Source organism: Diadema setosum, chromosome 9 (genome assembly GCF_964275005.1).
Source record: "Diadema setosum chromosome 9, eeDiaSeto1, whole genome shotgun sequence".
NCBI classification, from domain to species: Eukaryota; Metazoa; Echinodermata; class Echinoidea; order Diadematoida; family Diadematidae; genus Diadema; species Diadema setosum.
In genome coordinates this window covers 32,792,860-32,812,082 of record NC_092693.1, presented here as the reverse complement: position 1 = coordinate 32,812,082, position 19,223 = coordinate 32,792,860, and the positions used below count along the sequence as shown (strand labels likewise).

General features: G+C 39.2%; 1 protein-coding gene across 1 annotated transcript in view; it reads right to left on the bottom strand.

Annotated features, from left to right (window-relative positions):
* LOC140232811 (uncharacterized) overlaps positions 1-19,223 on the bottom strand; it is a 129,354-nt gene that overhangs the window by 38,980 nt on the left and 71,151 nt on the right. Inside the window, exon 2 of the mRNA XM_072312928.1 lies at positions 15,381-15,405. Coding sequence (XP_072169029.1) covers positions 15,381-15,405 — 25 coding nt within the window. The remainder of the gene's footprint in view (positions 1-15,380; positions 15,406-19,223) is intronic.

Sequence of the window (19,223 nt, the reverse complement as noted above, 5' to 3'; positions counted from 1 at the left end):
ACAACGTCTGAACTCTCTATTGATACACCTGCTAACCGTATTTGCGAGCTTGAGAGAGAGAGAAAAAAAAAACGACACAAAATGCTACAAAACAAAACAAAACAAAAACAAAACACACACTCCATTACAGACACATGATAAACTGGTTCTAGCAGTCACTCCCACACTCCCTAGTGATTGACGGCATTCGGTAACTTCAAGGGAGCCTCCTCTGTTCAGTATCACATTCTTTAAACATCTTAAAGTAAAACCATGGAGCTACTATACGGTACAGTCGAAGTCTTATCTAAAATCGGACAATGAAACGCAGCAGCTCTATTTAAGAATTTTCAATTATCGCTTGTTTACATGCAACAGTCAAAGCAGTCGCAGTCAATTATTCAGAATAAATGTGATTTCATGATGTCATCCCCCGCAGATCACTCCTATCTCCTCAAGAAATTTGCACGTTGTTCTTTTTTTTTTTTTCCTGAGTAAACAGCAAAACAAAGTTACTGGAATCTTTCGCATCAAGTTGTTGGATAGTTGTAGTGACAGAGCAGTAGTCATATCTAAGGTATGTGTAATGCTACATGCTCAATCATAATCTAAATCACCATCAGGTACAAACCAAGCAAGCCAGTGAGTTTTGAGGTAATAACACGATCGCTTCATTTAATTTGCATACTTGGACACGACCGGTCAGTATTTTTATTTTATTTTTTCAAAGCATGTGAATCTTTCATATTTTATTAACTTGTTATTTCTTGCAACTTTTTTTTTTTTATGAAGCCCCTATCATTCTCATCGTATACCTTCCTTCTCTCACTACAGAGATGAACTGAACACGGAATGGAGTTTCAATTTAATCGACTCAAGTGTATACTCATATTATGTTCGCCTTTGCGTCTCTCTGACGGGCCGCTTAGTGATTGGATTATTGAATAACAGACAGGTGGATTGGTGAACTGGCTGATTGATTGCAAGTTCATTGTCTGTTTTGTTACACACTGAATGAGCCAAAAAGGCACGTGCAAACTACATGAAACATACCCGCGGAGAGGTGAATGTTAGAATAGTCCCCTAAGGAGCCAGCCTAGTGCTGCAGTTTAACCTTGGGTTTTGGTCATGATGTTGCAGTTCTGTCCGATATCACAAATGTAATGTCATTTGAATCACAGACAAGAGGCAAAAGCTCGAGAGGGAGAGAGACGGAGAGAGTTGTTGTTGTTCTTGTTGTTGTTTACTTCTCTCTTTTTTGCTGCAATGTCGATACATCATTAAAGGGATCGTATAGTTTTTGTTGAGACCTAATTTCAGGGTTCTAACATTTTTTTTTTTTTTGTAAGATAATGAGAAACCTCTTATGAAATATGAAAGAGCATGTAATTATAGGAGGAATTCAATGTTTATTTGATGAAAATTGGATTTGAAATGGCTGAGATTGCCAAAAAAGAGAGTTTCTAATAAAGTGTGGGACCCACACTTTACTACGATCGCTTTGTTTTACTTTGTTTTTGGATGTTTCAGTCATTCCAAACCCGATTTTCATCAAATAAACTTTGAATTCCTCTTAAAATGGTATGCTCTGCTGTACTATATCACAAGTGTTTTCTTTGTATCTCGCAGAAAGTTAAAGCCCAATTCTCATCTCCACCAATACTGTACCATCCCTTTGAAGGACAGGTCCACCTTCATAGACATGGATGTGGATTGAGAGAATGCAGCAATAATAGTAGAACACATCAGTAAGAATTTGAGGAAAATCGTACAATCCGTTCCAAAGTACTGGATTTTTTTTTTAAGTTTCTGCTCAGTCACTGCTGGATGACGATGACAAGACTACTACGGCTTGTGATGTCACATGTGTACAACGATAATTACAAAGAAAATATAAAGAAATGTCAACATTATTTTCACTTTTCTCATATAATGAAAGAACACTTGACTTGCCTCCTTCAGAAGGCAGGGGGAATAATGTTACCCTTAACATATGTCAGTGATAAGTCGAGGAAATGTGCACTTTTTTTCAAAAAACAACATTTATGAAAATCTCTTTATATTTTCCTTGTATCGTTCTACGCATGTGACATCATTCACTGTAGTAGTCTTCTCATCCAGCAGTGACTGGGCAGATACTTGAAAAATTCATAACTTTTGAAAGGATTGTCCGATTTTCCTCAAACTTCCACTGATGTCTTCTACTAATATTGCTGCATTCACTCAATCCACTTGTCTATGAAGGTGAACCTGTCCTTCAAAGACACATAACATTTTTCTTCTATCTATGGATGATTACTGTGTTTTAACTTTGTCTTATCAACGTGGGCAACTAGTTAGTGTACAAGACAATTTGATAATAGGGCCTACAGTATAGGCCTAAATGCCAGTAGAATGTTGTTGTATCTTTTTGTGTTATAATCATGTGTAAACTTAAGAGATTAATGTCGCGATCTGTTTTTTCTCTCCCATAAGACAAATGTGACTTAAGGTACGTATTCACTGGCCATACACAAAGTCCTGACCGAAATACTGTTATCATCACCATCCTCTTACCACCTAAATTAATCTTGCGTCAACAAGGCTTATGCTTTTATTATTCTTTTGACACTGGAACAATATTGTGTTGACTCATTGCTGATCTGCCGTACAGATAACACGTGCGCCATACGTATGTAGGCCCTATATGTGAACCTATTCAAAGAGAAGATTCTTCTGATTTAGGCCCATCATTAAAATGTACAGTCTGTCACAGTGACAATGGCCATGATGACTATCAGTTGTTTCTTACATTTAGTCTTTCTATTATATGACATTTTATTACTGGTATCATCGTTTGAAGAAGAAAAAGAAATCAACTTAGGTCAAGGGCACGCGACTGAGCCAAATAATGGAAGAGTCCCGCGATTCGCATTATCGCCTTGAATAGAATGCATATTTTTCCCACCCAATTTGAGTAGATGCCAAGAAAGTAATGTTGCAAGGGGTTGATGAATTGACTTAACCCTGGATTTACTCTTGGCAGAGAACGTGGGAGTGTAAATGTGATGGAAATCAGAAACACATCCCAGGTTTATCTATATTTGATCTTAATATAATTTCTTCCAGTATTTCCTGGCATTGTCATCCCCCAGTAAGCCACCTACGCTGCTGAGAAACTAAAGTGGAAAAAAAATGTTCTTCTAGTTTGTGACACTATCACCAGACATTACTGGCCACAATCCCAGCCAAATGGAGTTGCCATTCCATCCATCCAGCTCCCACCAGCCCACTACCAGGTAAGTACATTCCTGCTTCACCGTCGGGAGAGAGACCCGAGATAGATATCGCAATGCCTACCATGCGTCATGTTTCGCTCACTGATGTTGTCTCCTATCCGTTTTTTTTTTTCCCTTCGAGCTCCGAGCAGAAAAGGATGTTCCGTGAGAGAAGAGGCTTGACATGGCTTTAGATCTCGGCTAGATTATGAAGTTTCCCTCCACCTTGGGGAGCTCCAAGGAGAAAGGTGTGCTCTCACAACTCCCTGCCCCAAAGAATGGTTCTTACCGTGATGAGGCGAGTGCGCAGACTACCAAAAAGACAGAGGAAAACGAGGGTGGGTGGGTGGGGGGTTTAGCAGTGGTGTCAAAGGTTATAACATTAACTTAACTTATGCTTCGATCACGGATCTCAACTCACATTCTTCAGCGAGCATGACGAATGATGAAAGTCAACCCCCTCAAAACCAAAGTCTCATTTTTTTTTTTTCCACAACAGTCACAAGGCACACGAATACAATGCGCGAACAAACACAGCTAGGTAGGCCTACATTGTGTAATTTGCGACAACAAATGAATCGTATACAAACGTACACGCATATACCCACATTCTGCATTAATTTCTATAATCTATCCAAACTACACATTCACAACCACCCAAACTCACACACATATACCCGCACACAGACCCCCCAAAACACAAAAAAAAACAAACATCACACTAACAAACAAACAATGTACAAATCCATATAAAAATCTCTACCCGTTTTTGTATAGGCAACTTAAAAATGGTTAGCTTATTATAAAAGAGACTACCTACTTCGCATATGGAAAAGATGGAACCAAATTACCACATCATTTCCAAAAGGACAAAAAAGTTGAATGAAATGGGAAAATGCTATGCACTTTGAGTGGAAGATCAGTTTCAGTGGAAAAGCTATATCAATTTTCTAGCAATTTAAAATGTATGATAGTTCAAAAGAAGTTGTAAAGGGTATAATGTGAGACTAGACACAATGCACGCACACATACACACACAGGTGAGAATGGCATAAAGCGGGCGACGTCATAATCATGTGACCAATGTCTAAACCAATATAGGAGAGTTGTGAAGGGATGACGTAATCCAACATCGTACTACGAAGTTTATGAAACGGCGCCCAACGTAAAAAAAAAAAAAAAAAACACTAACGACAATATTTGCATGTTTTGTTTATATAGCGTGAAAATACTTTGACTATTGTGTTTGCGTGACTTTACTTGAAAAACAAAACAAGACAACTATCTAAATGAGTACGGTTCCCTCATGAATGAAGCGTCTGCCAAGCAGCCACAATGACATCAAAGATGACGCCCTTTGTTTTAGTTTTGGCTCGAAATCTATACACAATGGTAAAACCTCCTTTCCTGGCGAGTCCCCACACTCAAAGGAAGTCGGCCTGGGAGGTCGCTTCTATTTAACGGGGTCGTTTGACGCGACAAGAACCACTCACTTCACACCATACACTTGCCATATACAGACAGATATCCGCTTCCAATCGCCAAGTCGCATTGACATTCACGTGGTTCCTCAATCATGTCAATAATATCTCTCGCATGTGCAGCTTTCGAACATAGCAAAAGACGAAGGAAGAAAACTTGATTGAGATCTCAGATTTGCACATTACTGTCACGCAAGCACCACTATGAGCTGTTAGTGGAGAGGAAAGAGACAATTGTGCACATTTCCTTGCTCCCACTCTCCATAATTACGTATCCAAGAGCACACAAAAAAAAAATCTTCTTCTTCTTCTTCTTCTTCGTTTTCTTTCCTTCTGAATCTTTCCTCCAATTCTTTTCATCTTCCTATCTTCTCTTTGTTAAAGGCATAATTTACCATTTGCAGATGGAACAAAATCCCAGCATTAGTGCTTTAAAATAGTTGTTAGATGTGAGTTAGGGATAGAAACAAACACTGTAAAAATCTGAATCCGTATGATCGATGTTAAGTATTGTTAAATACACAAAATGTGAACAATAGTTATAATAAGAATTCTTCCAGATTAAACCGTCTACAGTTATGGTTTAGTGAGAAAAATACTGATATCTCCTTATATTTTAGGCCTTATTGTGAGAATTTTATATGGTAGGATGTTTTGTGATACAACAGACCTACACATATGCATCAAATGTTTTGTCTTGAACATTTTTAAAAACACTTCTCCCAAAGGTAAACTGGACCTTTAACTACTCGTTGCAGGCCGACCTACTCTAGAAGAAAATCTGCAAGAAGACACCACAAGCGAAATAGATAAAGCATGAACAGACCTACATCATTGTAAAACACGGCACCGTCTTTTAAAGGGATCGTGCAGTTTTGGCTGAGACCTAATTTCAGGTTTCTAACATTTTTGGTGAGATAAAGAGAAACCTCTTACGAAATATGAAAGAGCATGTGATTCCATGAGATATTCAACATTTATTTGATAAAAATTGGTTGTGAAATGGCTAAGATATCCAAAACAAAGCGATTCCAATAAAGTGTGGGACCCACATTTTATTGTGATCGCTTTGTTTTACTTTGTTTTTGGATGTTTCAGTCATTCCAAATCCGATTTTCATCAAATAAAATTTGAATTCCTCTTAAAAATGGTATGCTCTGTACTTTTTCAAAAGTGTTTTCTTGGTGTATCGCAAAAGGTTAAAAGCCCCATTCTCATCTCCACCAATACTGTACCATCCCTTTAATCAGTTGATCCTTGCAGAACAATGCACTTGAGCAATCATTGTGAAATATATATTTTTTGAAGCAGTTCGCTGGTTTTTCCGAAAGCAGTGCGACCTCCAACTCTGTAATGTGGTTCCCATGTAGCCTATGTATCCTTGCCTTATGTTATCGCATTGTGTGTGTGTGTGTGTGGGAGGGGTGCGTTTTTGTTGTACGTAGGTAAGATTAAACATGTATATAATAATATCAGGTAATGGCACACAGAACAGAGTTGGCAATGGCTGCTTTTACTAGCGCGAGAAGACGTCACTTAGTAATTCAAATACTAAAATAAAACATATAATTTTGGTATTTGATTTGTCCATACGTTGCTTCGTATGACTTCTAATTTTGTTTGGCTTTTTTAATGTATCTGCTTGAAACAAATTCCACAAAGTACATCGAACCACCAGGGATCACAAAGTGATGGGGATATTACGAAGAACAGTTGGCTAGTCTCGCAATCCACATCAACATCGTTCATGTCAAGACAAGACGGACGTCGGACTTCAACGCTATCTGCGTAGATCATCGCACAGATTGGGCAATGCACACGCGGAGGAAATTAACCAAATCGTTATCGTACACTTCAAGCACCTGTCGATTACCGCTTCGTGCTTTCATGACGGGGATCTCCCCCACATAACCCCTGCCCCCCCCCCCCCTCTCTCTCTCTCTTTAGCCAGCCCCACCCCCCCCCCCTCCATTTTGCACATTCCCATAATTGTGCGGACGGTATAAAAACATAATAGGTCAATGTCTTTCTGGAAAGGCACTCTCTTGTCATTGCTTTTATATTTCATAATCATTTCCGATTTCAAAACTGCATTTACATTGTTTATTGTTTCTGTCCATACGACCTATCATTACCCCATCGGATTCAACTCCACGAATCCATGCCTTGATAAAGTTTTCTTTTTCATATATACAGTGATGATGATTTGAAAATTATCATAGCGCTCCATGCGTTTATACTTTCACACGTAAGAGGAAGCGTAATTTGTATTATATACAGATTACTCCTCTTCAATACAAGCATACACACACACAAACACACACATACTACAACTTCATGGATATGATGTACTCCGTGCACAGACACATAAACATGCACAAAACAGACGATGTTAAAGGGACTGTACGGTGCTGGCTGAGGTGTGGATTCAGGTTTATAACACTTTTGTGTGTGTGTGTGTGTGATAATGAGAAATCTCTTGTGAAATATGAAAGGGCATGTAATTTCAGGAAGGATTCAACGTTTAATTGATGAAAATTGTCCTTGGAATGGCTGATATATCAACAACAAAAAAAAAAAAAAAAAAAAAACACGATCCTAATAAACTAGACAGGCCACGATTTTGCTTAGGATCTCTTTGTTTTACCTTGGTTTTTTTTTTTTTTTTTTTTTCTCAGGTCATTCCAAAACCGATTTTCATCAAATAAACTTTAGATTCCCCTTAATAGAATCATGAGAATTGTATGCTCTTTAACATTACATAGAGTGGTTTCTAAACATCTCGCAAAACGTTACAAGCTGAATCCTCACCTCAACCAGTACTGTACGGTTACAGCTCGTTATTCCGAAGGTTCGTAATTCCGAAGGCTCTTCAGTCCGAAGGTTCGTTATTCCGAAGGTTCGCTTTTTCCGAATTTCATTTTCGGATTAACAAATCTTCGGAATAACAAACCTTCGGAATAACGCCACAAATGTTCGGATTAACGAACCCTTTTTCATTTTCGGATTAACGAACCTTTAGGTATAGGGAATTTGTGTGTTTCGGATTAACGAATTTTCGGAATAACGAATCTTCGGAATATCGAACCTTCGGAATAACGAACAGCACCCTCATTGCTGAGCGTGACTTGTTGAGTCAAACTCTCACTGACACTTATAGCTCAACCAAAATAATTTCGGCCACCACGAGATTCACGCAAGTCGACACAAGATTAGACTCTTCCTTCGCTCTTCCTGTGACAGGAAAGATGGTGTCATGTGAATCTTCTCTAGTCCCACTTGGACCTGATAAGACTCGGGTGCATTCAATATCTTAATCGGAGCTTATCGGGAGATCAGATCTTCTGCCTGGCATGTAGACACCTATTCAACGATGATAGTTGCAATGAAGTTGTTACAACCTTTGAAAACTGTCATAAAAAAAAATGAATATTCCGTATGACGGAAAGATCTGGTCTTACTGTGGTTACTACAGTATTCATACTTTTACCATGGACCTACAGTTATGCTTTGGGTTAACACCTAACTCTATTTGAAATATTGGAGTGTTCTTTGTGGGTTTTTTTCTTTAGATTACTTTCTCCTCTTGCTCCACCTTTTCATTCTTCACGTCATTCTATCTTTACTGAAGCTCGCTTGTTTGTTTTTCTTCTTTCCCTTTTTCTAACCCTCTTCATTAATGTGGTCATTACCTATACTTCTTTTTCTCTTCGTTCCCCTATACAGTTCCGTCATCCCAGTCAAGTATACCGCACTGCATAATTATTGAAGATGGTCTTCTCCACCAGTCCTGTACCTTGATATAAACTCTCTCCCTCTATGTTCAGACGTATGTGTCATTTATTCCGTGTATCTGTCTATGATAATTTATGAGTACGATGAGATGTCTCTGATTTTGTCGTTTTCATAATCAAATTGTTTTTAATCTATTTCTACAAGTAGACAAATAACATAAACTGAGACTGAAACTTCCCCCCCCCCAAAAAAAAAAAAAAAAAAACCTGGTTGTCCTTTGTCCTTCTTTTTCTCCTTACTTTTCTCGTCAGGATGTCAAATGCAGTCCAACGAGATAGGCCTACAAACCTGTTATAGCTTTGGTTGAGATGGGGCTTCTGGTTTTGACCTTTTTTATGAGATAATGAGAAACTTCTTATGACATATCAAAGAGCACACAATTCTACGAGGAATTCGGAGCTTACGATGATGACAAGATCGGTTTTGAAAAAGCAGAGATATCAAAAAAACAAAACAAAACAAAACACACGTTCTAATTAAAGATGGGACCAACCTTTTATCAGGACCACTTTATTTTATTCATTTTTTGATATCTCAGCCATTTTGATAACTAGTTTTAATCAAATAAACTTTGAGTTCCTCTTTGAATTGTATGTTCTTTCAAATTTCACAAGCGGTTTCTAATTATCTCGCAAAAAGTTAAAATCTGAATCCCCCATCTCAACCGACACTACGCCCAACCCATTAACGGTTAAAGAGTTGCGCCCCCCTTGTCGATCTCCTTACTGTTTTGCGTCACCACGCATCTCCGTGCTGCCTTCCAGTATGGAATTCTATGGGGTACACTATGTCCAACTTCGCTCATTTTGCAGAGGAAGGAGCGTCGGGTATTTTTGGAAAGTCTATTCCGAGCGCGTATCGGAGATACTCCCAATTTGAACGTGAAAACAAAACGCTCTTCGAACTCATTCATCCGCCAGAGGAAAATGTGAAAGGGACTCTAGTCCCCAATGACAAGGGTTCCATAACCTCAGATGGGGGGGGGGGGGGGGGGGAGGAGGAGGTTCATAGGTGTTTAAAATCATACCCTCTTTGCGACCTGCCTGAAAAGAAAAAAAAAATTGTTCTAGGTGTTATGCGACACAACAGGTGCAATGACCGCAAGATATGCATCACGATATATTTATATTTTTCCCTTCTCTTCTTTCTCCATGTCTTTTGCAACGCCGACCAAGAGGTTATTCCTCAGTCAATGTCTCGTATGAAACGTCACGGCAGTGTATGTGATGTGAGGAATAGCTGACATCAGTTTCCTTCATCTGCCATCTCCTACTTTCGATCTGTGTTAATTGAGGTATGAAAGTTAGTAAATTATTAAGTGGTATACTTGGTTATCACAACTTGAGATGACGGTTTAAAGGAGATTTTCATAATTTTACATCATGCAGTGCATAAATCGACAGGTTTGCGGAATTAATTGTGGTCCTTGATCAGAGAAACCAATTATGTTATAAAAGTCTGAAAATCCTCCGGAGTTTTCCTTTGAGGTGCTTGATGAATGTCTCGATTTCAATCCCCCCCCCCCCCCCCCCGCATCGTGTTAGCTCACTTCACATTAATTTGCTTGTTTGGGTAAAATGAATCCTCACCTCAGAATCGGCAAACAGTATCAATGAAAGAAAAAAAAAATACAACAAGTGCTCTTTGAGATAGCGATGAATATCGCAGTATCTTACAAAACGTACTCCGAATCACCCTTTGATATTCATCAGTCTTTACACGTCTACACAGTCATCATATCGTTTGAGCAAATACGTTTGTTTACTCAAAACTAAACGCTTTTGTTTACGGTAACCCAACATGTGGACCTTACTTTGTTGAAATAATATTCAGTAAGTCTGGCATATTCAAAAAAAAAAAAAACAAAACAAAATCCTCCTCAGTGTACGTATTAAACACCGAACGAAACAGACGACTGCTCTTCCAAGCCCACTGATCACCTATTATCTAATGTATTCCTATCAAGCCTCTCTTAACATTATATTCAATCTTAGGTTATTGATATTTTCATTGAATATGACTAATTGTTTTATTCTATATATAGGCAACATGCATGTACTTTCTATAACCATGATAACTTGTGGTTTTATACCATCTTGAACATTGCACGTGGGTTACCTCGGCACATGATACCTTAATGTAGGCCTACTGTGTTATTGGCTTAATTAAAGTTCGGGTTTGTATGGATGCATCTATACCCGTGTCTATGTGTGTGTGGGGTGGGGGGAGGGGGAGAGTGGGCGTGTGCTTGTGTATGTAAGATCGTCCCATTACTCTAGTTGGACCTATATTTGACATTCTTAATACAACGTGTACCTTGTGTCTCCTCTGTTCATTTACTTCAATGATACTTTTTATTACACACTTAAAGTTTCTTTTCCATGTAAGCCTATTGCTTCACAAATCAAAACACTAAAAGTCTTCACTTTTGGTTTTAAAGGGAACTTGGTTACGGTACCAGGTTGTTTTTATGCAAGTTTCTTCCAATTCATTACAAGTCTGTGCTATTTCACTATACCTTGGTTCTAGAATATCCGCATATTTGTGTATCATGAACCTATACGTTTGTGTATGTATACGCATAATACAATAAGCCTTTTTATTTAGGTTATTTGAGGTTCATTTTTTTGCATTAACTGTTTGTGCTAATGAATATTATTACTTTGTAATAATTTTGTATTATTTGAATTTGGGAAAAGTGCAAGGAAATATTATATAGTTGATTTTCTTTTTAAAATTTTCTTACCATGATAAATTATCAAGTGCAGTCTCACCATTTTTGTGAAAACAAATTGAGTGCATGGCACGTAATTATGTCGAGACAATGACGTTGCAAAATATTTTTGCCGTCGGATTTCGACCAAATGATCTTGCATGGCTGGCCATGTCTCATTTTGTTCTTTGTTTTTCTGTTTCTCTGTAAGGCCTCCGATATCAACAATATTTATCGGGACGCACAGCCCTCGCCAGCAATTTTCAATTTACAGAGGATGTGTCGCGTGAATCAGCAATGTTTTGGCGCTAAAATCGCGTGGCCATGTTTGTATTTTCTTTCGTTCACACACACTCCTCTCTCAAAACAGACCTTCGAAATAAATAAGGCCGTTTGGTCTGTGTTGAAAATGTCAGCAGGCATTACGGTTCAGGCATCAAAGTACGGAGCCAGGTTTAGTTGTTGACACGCCTGGATCAGTGGATGGCGTTTTGCTGTGTTGAGAGAATTACTGTGTGTACATATTATGGTTTAGTGCACCTACTGCTCGCGCCATCGAAAAATAAAACAGCAACACAAAACACCGAGTTATATGCTGTGTATGCTGATTGCGTATTGGGATATTGCGTATTAGGAGTGAAGGGAAACATGGAAGTGAATTTACTGTACGTTGAAATTAACTCAGTTAGTAAAACCTCACCAACAAAATAATTTGAGTATGATTAAAGGCTGACGCAAAATTAAACAAATTTGATTCTTTTAGTACGATGTTATCATAGCGAAAAAAAGTTTAATTGGTATAATTGGTAAAGTGATACTATAATCGCCCATATAGCTTTTTGCCCCATGATGATAATAATAGCAACAACTCCTCACCTTATCGAAGTAATCGAGGCAAGACTTTTACAACAATTGCTGTAAAACGAGGAATGTTCGCATGCATTTCAGTTTCGCGAATTTTGCGAGCGCCAAGATTCGCGAAATTAAAATGCACGCAAAAGTTCTTGTCTACACTATATTATGCATTGAATGCCAGTGGCAATTCGCGAAAATTTCATGCCGCGAAAAAGGTCGTCGGCTCCAATTCGCGAAAATTTCAGTGCCGCGAATATAAGCAACAATTGGATGTCAAGTATCTGCTCTTTTTCGCTTGATTTTCTCCTCCAAAAATGCGTAAATGTAGTGAAGGTTTATATTCAAGTAACTTGTGAGCCAATGATGTCACAACTCAGCTTATCTACATTTACTATTGTATTTTGTGATAAACGGATGCAATCTTAAAGGAACCCGTCATTTCCACAGTTTAAGAGGTGTGGTTGAACTCTCAATCAAATCAAGTTTATCATGGGGAAGCTTTTTCACTTTAAGCACGCTCACAGCTTTATCGCGCACGATCGCTTTCCGCCTTGTCCGCAACGCGTTAGCAATTACTAGGGAGGACAAACTGATTTGTAAAACGGCATGTTCTTTTGTGGAAAGCCTTAACGGTCTTTCAGCGTAAAGGGGAACATCTCAATGCCGACAGGTTAGAAATACGAACTGACGACAGCGGGCGCTTTGTCTCGAGGTTATACCTCTTAAAAACCGGAGACATTAATTCAAGATATCCATGAAAAATGAGGGCGTAAAACACAACAAAACACATTCAAGAAACATACCCCCCCCCACACACACACACACAACAGCAAGTCCGACAAACTTCTGACATTGTGCACGGCCAGATCCTCTCACTCATTACTTTTCTCGCTGTACATGCGTTTATTATGCATTCGATTCCTTCAAATAAGACAGCCTCTTGTGGGGAAAAAAAAAAGCACTGCCTGCAGACAAAACCGAACCCTACCACCTCAAGCACTTGACTTTTCCCAGTCCACAGAGTCTCTTCATCATTCTAGCCAAGATACCCCCTCTCTCATCTTTCTGCTATAGGCCTATAGGCTATAGGCCTGTACTATGTCTCTTCCTCTTACGCCGGATATTGACCAGGGGTACTTGACAAATCGGCTAACTTCCTACCAATAACAAGTGACCCTTCCAAAAGGCGCCGGGAGAGGGGGGTGATGGATGAGGTGAGGTTGGAAAATCCACCCTTTAGGGCATGTTCACTTGAGAGCGGGTGTAATTTCCCTTCTCCTTTTACCTTGGGGAAGCACTTGAACGTTCTCTGCACTCCTGGATCCTGTCCCCATCTCCATCCCCTCCCCCGTCATACATTATTGTAAAATTGCCGTGCTAGTACAGGGTGACTAACATTCAGCTCCACAGTTGTTTCAATTATTTTTATACTACCATCAAAAGGATGTTTCTGGGAATCTAGCGTTGAACTTGATAACTGTTATGATAAATCACTTTCTAACGAATACAAACTTAAATTATCGCTGACATATCTTGGCGAAACCAACGAAATGTAAGCGATTGGGAGTCGGCAACCTACGTTCTTGCGACAAATGTATATGATCATAATATCGACAAATCGTTGAACAGCTCTCACGGCTATCCTGAACGGGAAATGAGAGTAGTGTTTTGAATAATCATACAACTACATCTTTCTGCGACGTCTTTTACTAGGTTGCACCAGGGAGTTACATCCTATGGTAAAAGAGATTCCGATGCCCTGACTGGCAGATTGCTAGGATGTGTGTTTGTATCTTTCGTGCTTGAGGTTACCAAATGACCACTGAACCCACGTTTTAATAAAATCCAATTAAGCGATGTATTCCAATTAATGACGCATTTCCAAACACCTCAACACACAAGACAGAGAACGAACATAAAACATTAAGACGAAGAGAAAGTATCCGAGTAGTAGTAGTAGTAGTAGTAGTAGTAAAAGTAGTAGTAGTAGTAGTAGTAGTAGTAGTAGTAGTAGTAGTAGTAGTAGTAGTAGTTGTAATGGTAGTAGTAGAAGAAGAAGAAGCAAACAAAAATGGTTTAGCAATATCATAAGATGATTCATGAAGACCTACGTGTAGGCTTGTTGTATTATGTACACTCCCGGATTTTAGATGTGCGACCACCTTTGGCAAAGTCACTTATAATGCGATTTTCGGCTTACATCGAATTGAGACTGGAATTTTCTTACGGTACTCAAAGGCTAATCTGCAGCGGAATAACGAAATAATTTTCATTGTCACTTTGGGAGCAGTTTGTGGTTGCATCAAACGTGAAGGCTTGAAAATCAGAAAAAACCAAGAGACCCGCGGGTCTAGCGCTCACCTGAGTATCGCAAGTTCACCTTTCACGCAGTCACTAATCTAAATTATTCACAGCTCTACTAAAATTTGACCAGGCATTCTCAAGTAGAAGATGAAAATGTACAACAAGGGCCCAAATTTTTCAAGATTCCTTAATTTGGGGGGATTGGGGCCCCCGGGGGCCCCCTTGGTGGGGCATGGTGCCCATTTTAACAAAATGAGATCCTAACCCCCTAGGGATGCTACCTGCCAAGTTTGGTGAAAGTAGGTCGTGGGGTTCTCAAGAAGAAGATGAAAATGTACAATTTAGGCCCTATTAGGACCCCTCCCCACCCCCCTCCCCTGGGTCACAAGGGGGGCACCCCTGATTCTGCCATGAACAAACTTGAAACTACAGTCATCAATGTACTAACTCATAGTATTAACTTAGCTCTATCACTTCTGGTTCTAGAGAAGAAGATTTTAACAGATTCCTTAATTTTGGGGGGTTTGGGCCCCTCTGGGGGCCCCCTGGGTGGGGCATGGTGCCCATTTTAACAAATTGAGCTCCTAACCCCCTAGGGATGCTACCTGCCAAGTTTGATGAAAATCGGTCTTGGGGTTTTCAAAAAGAAGATGAAAATGTAAAAAGTTTACGCACGACGGACGACGCACGACGGACGACGCACGACGGACGACGCTCGACGGACGATGCACGACGGACGCCGGACGAAGGGCGATCGCAATAGCTCACTTGAGCCTTTGGCTCAGGTGAGCTAAAATGGAGGGGAGGAGGAGCATGTACAACTACAACTGCTGCATCAATGCACTCATGCGAAATCGTCACTCATATACAGTTGTTTTGATTACTATGATTAGTTACTCCGAAACCGTTGAGTTACAAATCCAATCTCTGTTTATTCGAAATTGAGTTCTTTTTGTCCGAGTGTTGTGTGCTATTGAAAATGTTGTTTAAACTTACCTTCCGGAGTATCGTCGGTCGTGTCCTGCAGAAAGATAAGAGGGAACAAAGTAAACAGAGAATTAATCTTTCCTGCTGCACAAATTTCTACTCTTTCTACTGCTTTCCTGAGTTCAGAATGTAACACAATCTTTAAATCGTCAAATGGGCCGCTAAATTTTGGCAGCGATGTACAATACGCACTTTTACAAGAAAAACATTCAAATGAGCAATTCTACTAAGTGGTAACCTGCTAAAACTGTGTGTGTGTGGAGTGTGTGTGTTTGTATGTGTATGTTTTTTATAATCATAATATATGAAATAATATAAAAATAATAATAATATATTATAGTATTATTATTTTTCTATCAATTAAATTGTGCATGCCCTGAGAAGGGAGAGAGAGAAACAAACAAACAAACAAACAAACTTGTGAGACACTTGAACTATACGCAACCATCACATTCAACCCTCGAATGGTTGTCACCACTGTGATAAGCCGAAAGAACAAACTACAGATGAAACAGGATGATATTGGCAACAGTGTGCTAACTCTACTAAAAGCAGATGCCGAAGCAATGCGAGGGACCTTGCATTTCTATCACGCGCGTTTCTCTGGCGGCCTCGTCAGTCAAACTTGGGTCTAAACTTAGCAATCCCTTCTCTCCTCACCTTCTCACTTCTGTCAAAAATATGAAAAAAAAAAAATCATCATCACCATCTGGAAGTCCTGTTCCTTCCTAAAGTCCTCTCTCCCGATCTCTCCCTTTCGGTGTGTGCCTCGGAATCGGTTAGAGGAACGAGCAAGGGTTCTCCTTTGACCACCTCCGTCAAAACTAGCCCACTCGAGAACACTCCTCTCCACTGACTTCAGGCGTGTCTTCATCAGGCCGAAGTTCAAACTAGCGGGCTATTTTGCGGTTAGGGAAAATAAAACGTCAGGACACCCACTGCAACGAACCGGATAAGATCATCTTAACCCCCCCCCCCCCCGAGAAAAAAAGAAAGAAAATAGTGTCACTGGACTGGAGAAGGGTTTATATAGCAAGTATGCCTATATAACACATGGGAAACGTGAGAGAAAATGGATACACTTTATGATGCACGAAGCACTATCTATGCAGAAAAAAAAAAGAAGAGAACCTAACAGTAGGATTCGCAAAAACATCCACCATGTTAAGCAATGAGTTTAAAGATGGAACAGGTTTTAGAATAGGGCCTACATTGTATGTGTTATCTAGCGTTGGTCTATCATTAAACATCTTTGGGGCGTGGCATGTATGTTTCTTTATTGATGATATGAATATGATATCATACAATGAAAGAATATACGTGTATATATTCATATAATATGATTATTGTAAAGATTTGTAGAACCCGGATGAGATTTCCGTCTTTTATTTCATTTCTGCGGGGTAAAATTTCATGACGATCAGAGAAAGCAGCAGTAATTAAGGGAAGAGACAAAACTAAACAAACATTTGAAAGCAAGATTGGATAAGGTTTGAGGAGGTTGGTGTCAAGGGTCTCAATGATAGAGAAATGTAAGAAAACATGAGTAAAACAGTACGGCGAGACAGAAAGAGTGATATTTAGTCACACACACTCTTGAATTGCTGAGATTGCGATTATCAAAGTTGCCTCTATTTGCCACGATGATCCCGAAATGTAAACAGGACGTTGGTTGAATTGCATGATACTGGGTGCGTGTGATATCTTGGTTAGATTGGAAAGGACACCATGATAGGATCGTATGCTTTCTTGGGACTGGAATCGAACGCATGATTCTGGGTGGTCTCTCGTGTCCGTTCCATCCTCTCTGTACATTTATGAGAATGTGTGCATGTGTTTGTATGTGTGTGCGAGCATGCGTGCTAGCGTGTGTGCGAGTTCATTGTCTCACAAATTCGGTACATGTATCACATCAGCTCATATCAGGGATTGGTGTGTAGCGACCTGTCTCCGTTATTCCTTTCAACTCTGCTCCTTTCTTTTCTTTTCTTTTTTTCATCTAGTTTTCCTGGTGAACATTAATAATAAGAAAGTTGCAATAGTCAAATGTGTAAGGTTTTTACGGAACAGTGATTGTCAGCGACCATCATTCTATGCGAATAAGGACGATGACGTCATCGCTTCATATCCATATCGCTGTTCGTAAATATAATAGTACCTAGATGAGAACATTGGGATATCAAAGTTCAAAATCAACAAATTCTCCTTTATGCGTCATCATCGTTAAGTTGATATAACTTTATATTCGATGTGGTAAAATTCATAAGAGAATTTATTTATTCTTTTTTTTTTTATTATGAGGGTCTACATGCAAAACAAATATGAATCTAGTTGATGATAATGTGCGAGACAAATGAGTTTGAAAGCTAAAGAAACCATATTTCAATTAAAATCTTACATGTATATAGTCCTGATAAAGATCATTATTTCTTGAAACATCCATGAGAAACTCCCAAGACCCATAACTTTCGCGAGGTATGTCCGATTGTAATGAAACTTATCACATCCAATGTGTCGATTTTAATCTAAATAGAGAATCCTGCTATGATGAGGTACCCCTAAAATGCTTTGTTTAAAAAAAATCATCTCATGGCTTTGCTACGGCTAACATTGTCAAGATCATTTTTTTTTTCACATCTTTGTTTCTTTCTTATTATTTTGTCTGTTTCCACTTCTGCTTCCTTTTGTTTCCTTGCTTGTTGCTTGATTCCCAAATGAGAGCATGGACATTCAATAAATGTAATCTAAATCCACCGCAAATCACACTTTGACCATGTAATTGCGCATTGATTAAGATTGCAGGGCTTGCTTTCGTGGGGTCAGCGTACGATCTTGGCATTTCGTGAATGCGGGCGGACCGCGGCCATTTCACGAGCGTGACCCGGCAATGACGGGGGCACAATATTCCAGTTTACTGCTGCTTGTCGCCGGTGATGACAATTGCGATCAGAGGCGATTGCGTTCGGCCAGCTGCTCCAGCGAGAAATAAATGGCTCTTGGTGGTGAATCCTGACGGGGAAATATAGGCGCGTTCAGTTAAAGGAAAAAAAAAAAGAACAAGTTTAAAAAATATGAGTAGGCCTACAAGAATACAGATAGATCTAGCACTATCCCATCCAGCTTGAAATAAAAATCTAATACCGAGGTAATGAAGTAACTCGTGTCATCATCATTCGACACTAAAATTTGGGGAATGAAAGCATCTATTCTTTGTGTCTCCTTTTTTTTTTTTGGGGGGGGGGTTACTATCATAACGAGCAAAAACTCCTAAATAACAGAGAATAATACATGACACTTTCTAAAATTATCTAATTTGACAGATATTGAACAGCTGCTATTCGTGAGCAGTTTATCTATAAAATTGATATCACTCAATAAACAATAACATATGTAAAATGTTTTACATTGCTACTCTAGAGATGTTTGGAGGGACACACCGTGCCTCTCACCAATTTCAGTCTGCGCAATAATTCAAGAATTTTATGAATTAAGGAATGGATTACTAAATGAATAGATATGTGCAGACCTATTATACACACACAAATTATAATACAATTACCAATTATACACCCGAATGAGTGAAAATGAATTCCATCCAGGCAGTGAGTATGTCACTTTACGAGATTAATAAGAAGATGCCTTTGCGCGCGACTGGATCTTAAATGTATTTATGTCAGATATACAAGGGATAACTGGTATAGAGGGGAAAAACTCTCTCTTCGCCTTTCTTTTGGGGACCTTTCTACCCTATAAGTAACTCTCGTTTCGCTCGCAAAGCTACACATTTCCAATATTCAACTGTCTTTCTATCTATATGTACCTTCTATCCTACATCAGCTATCCATCTATCTA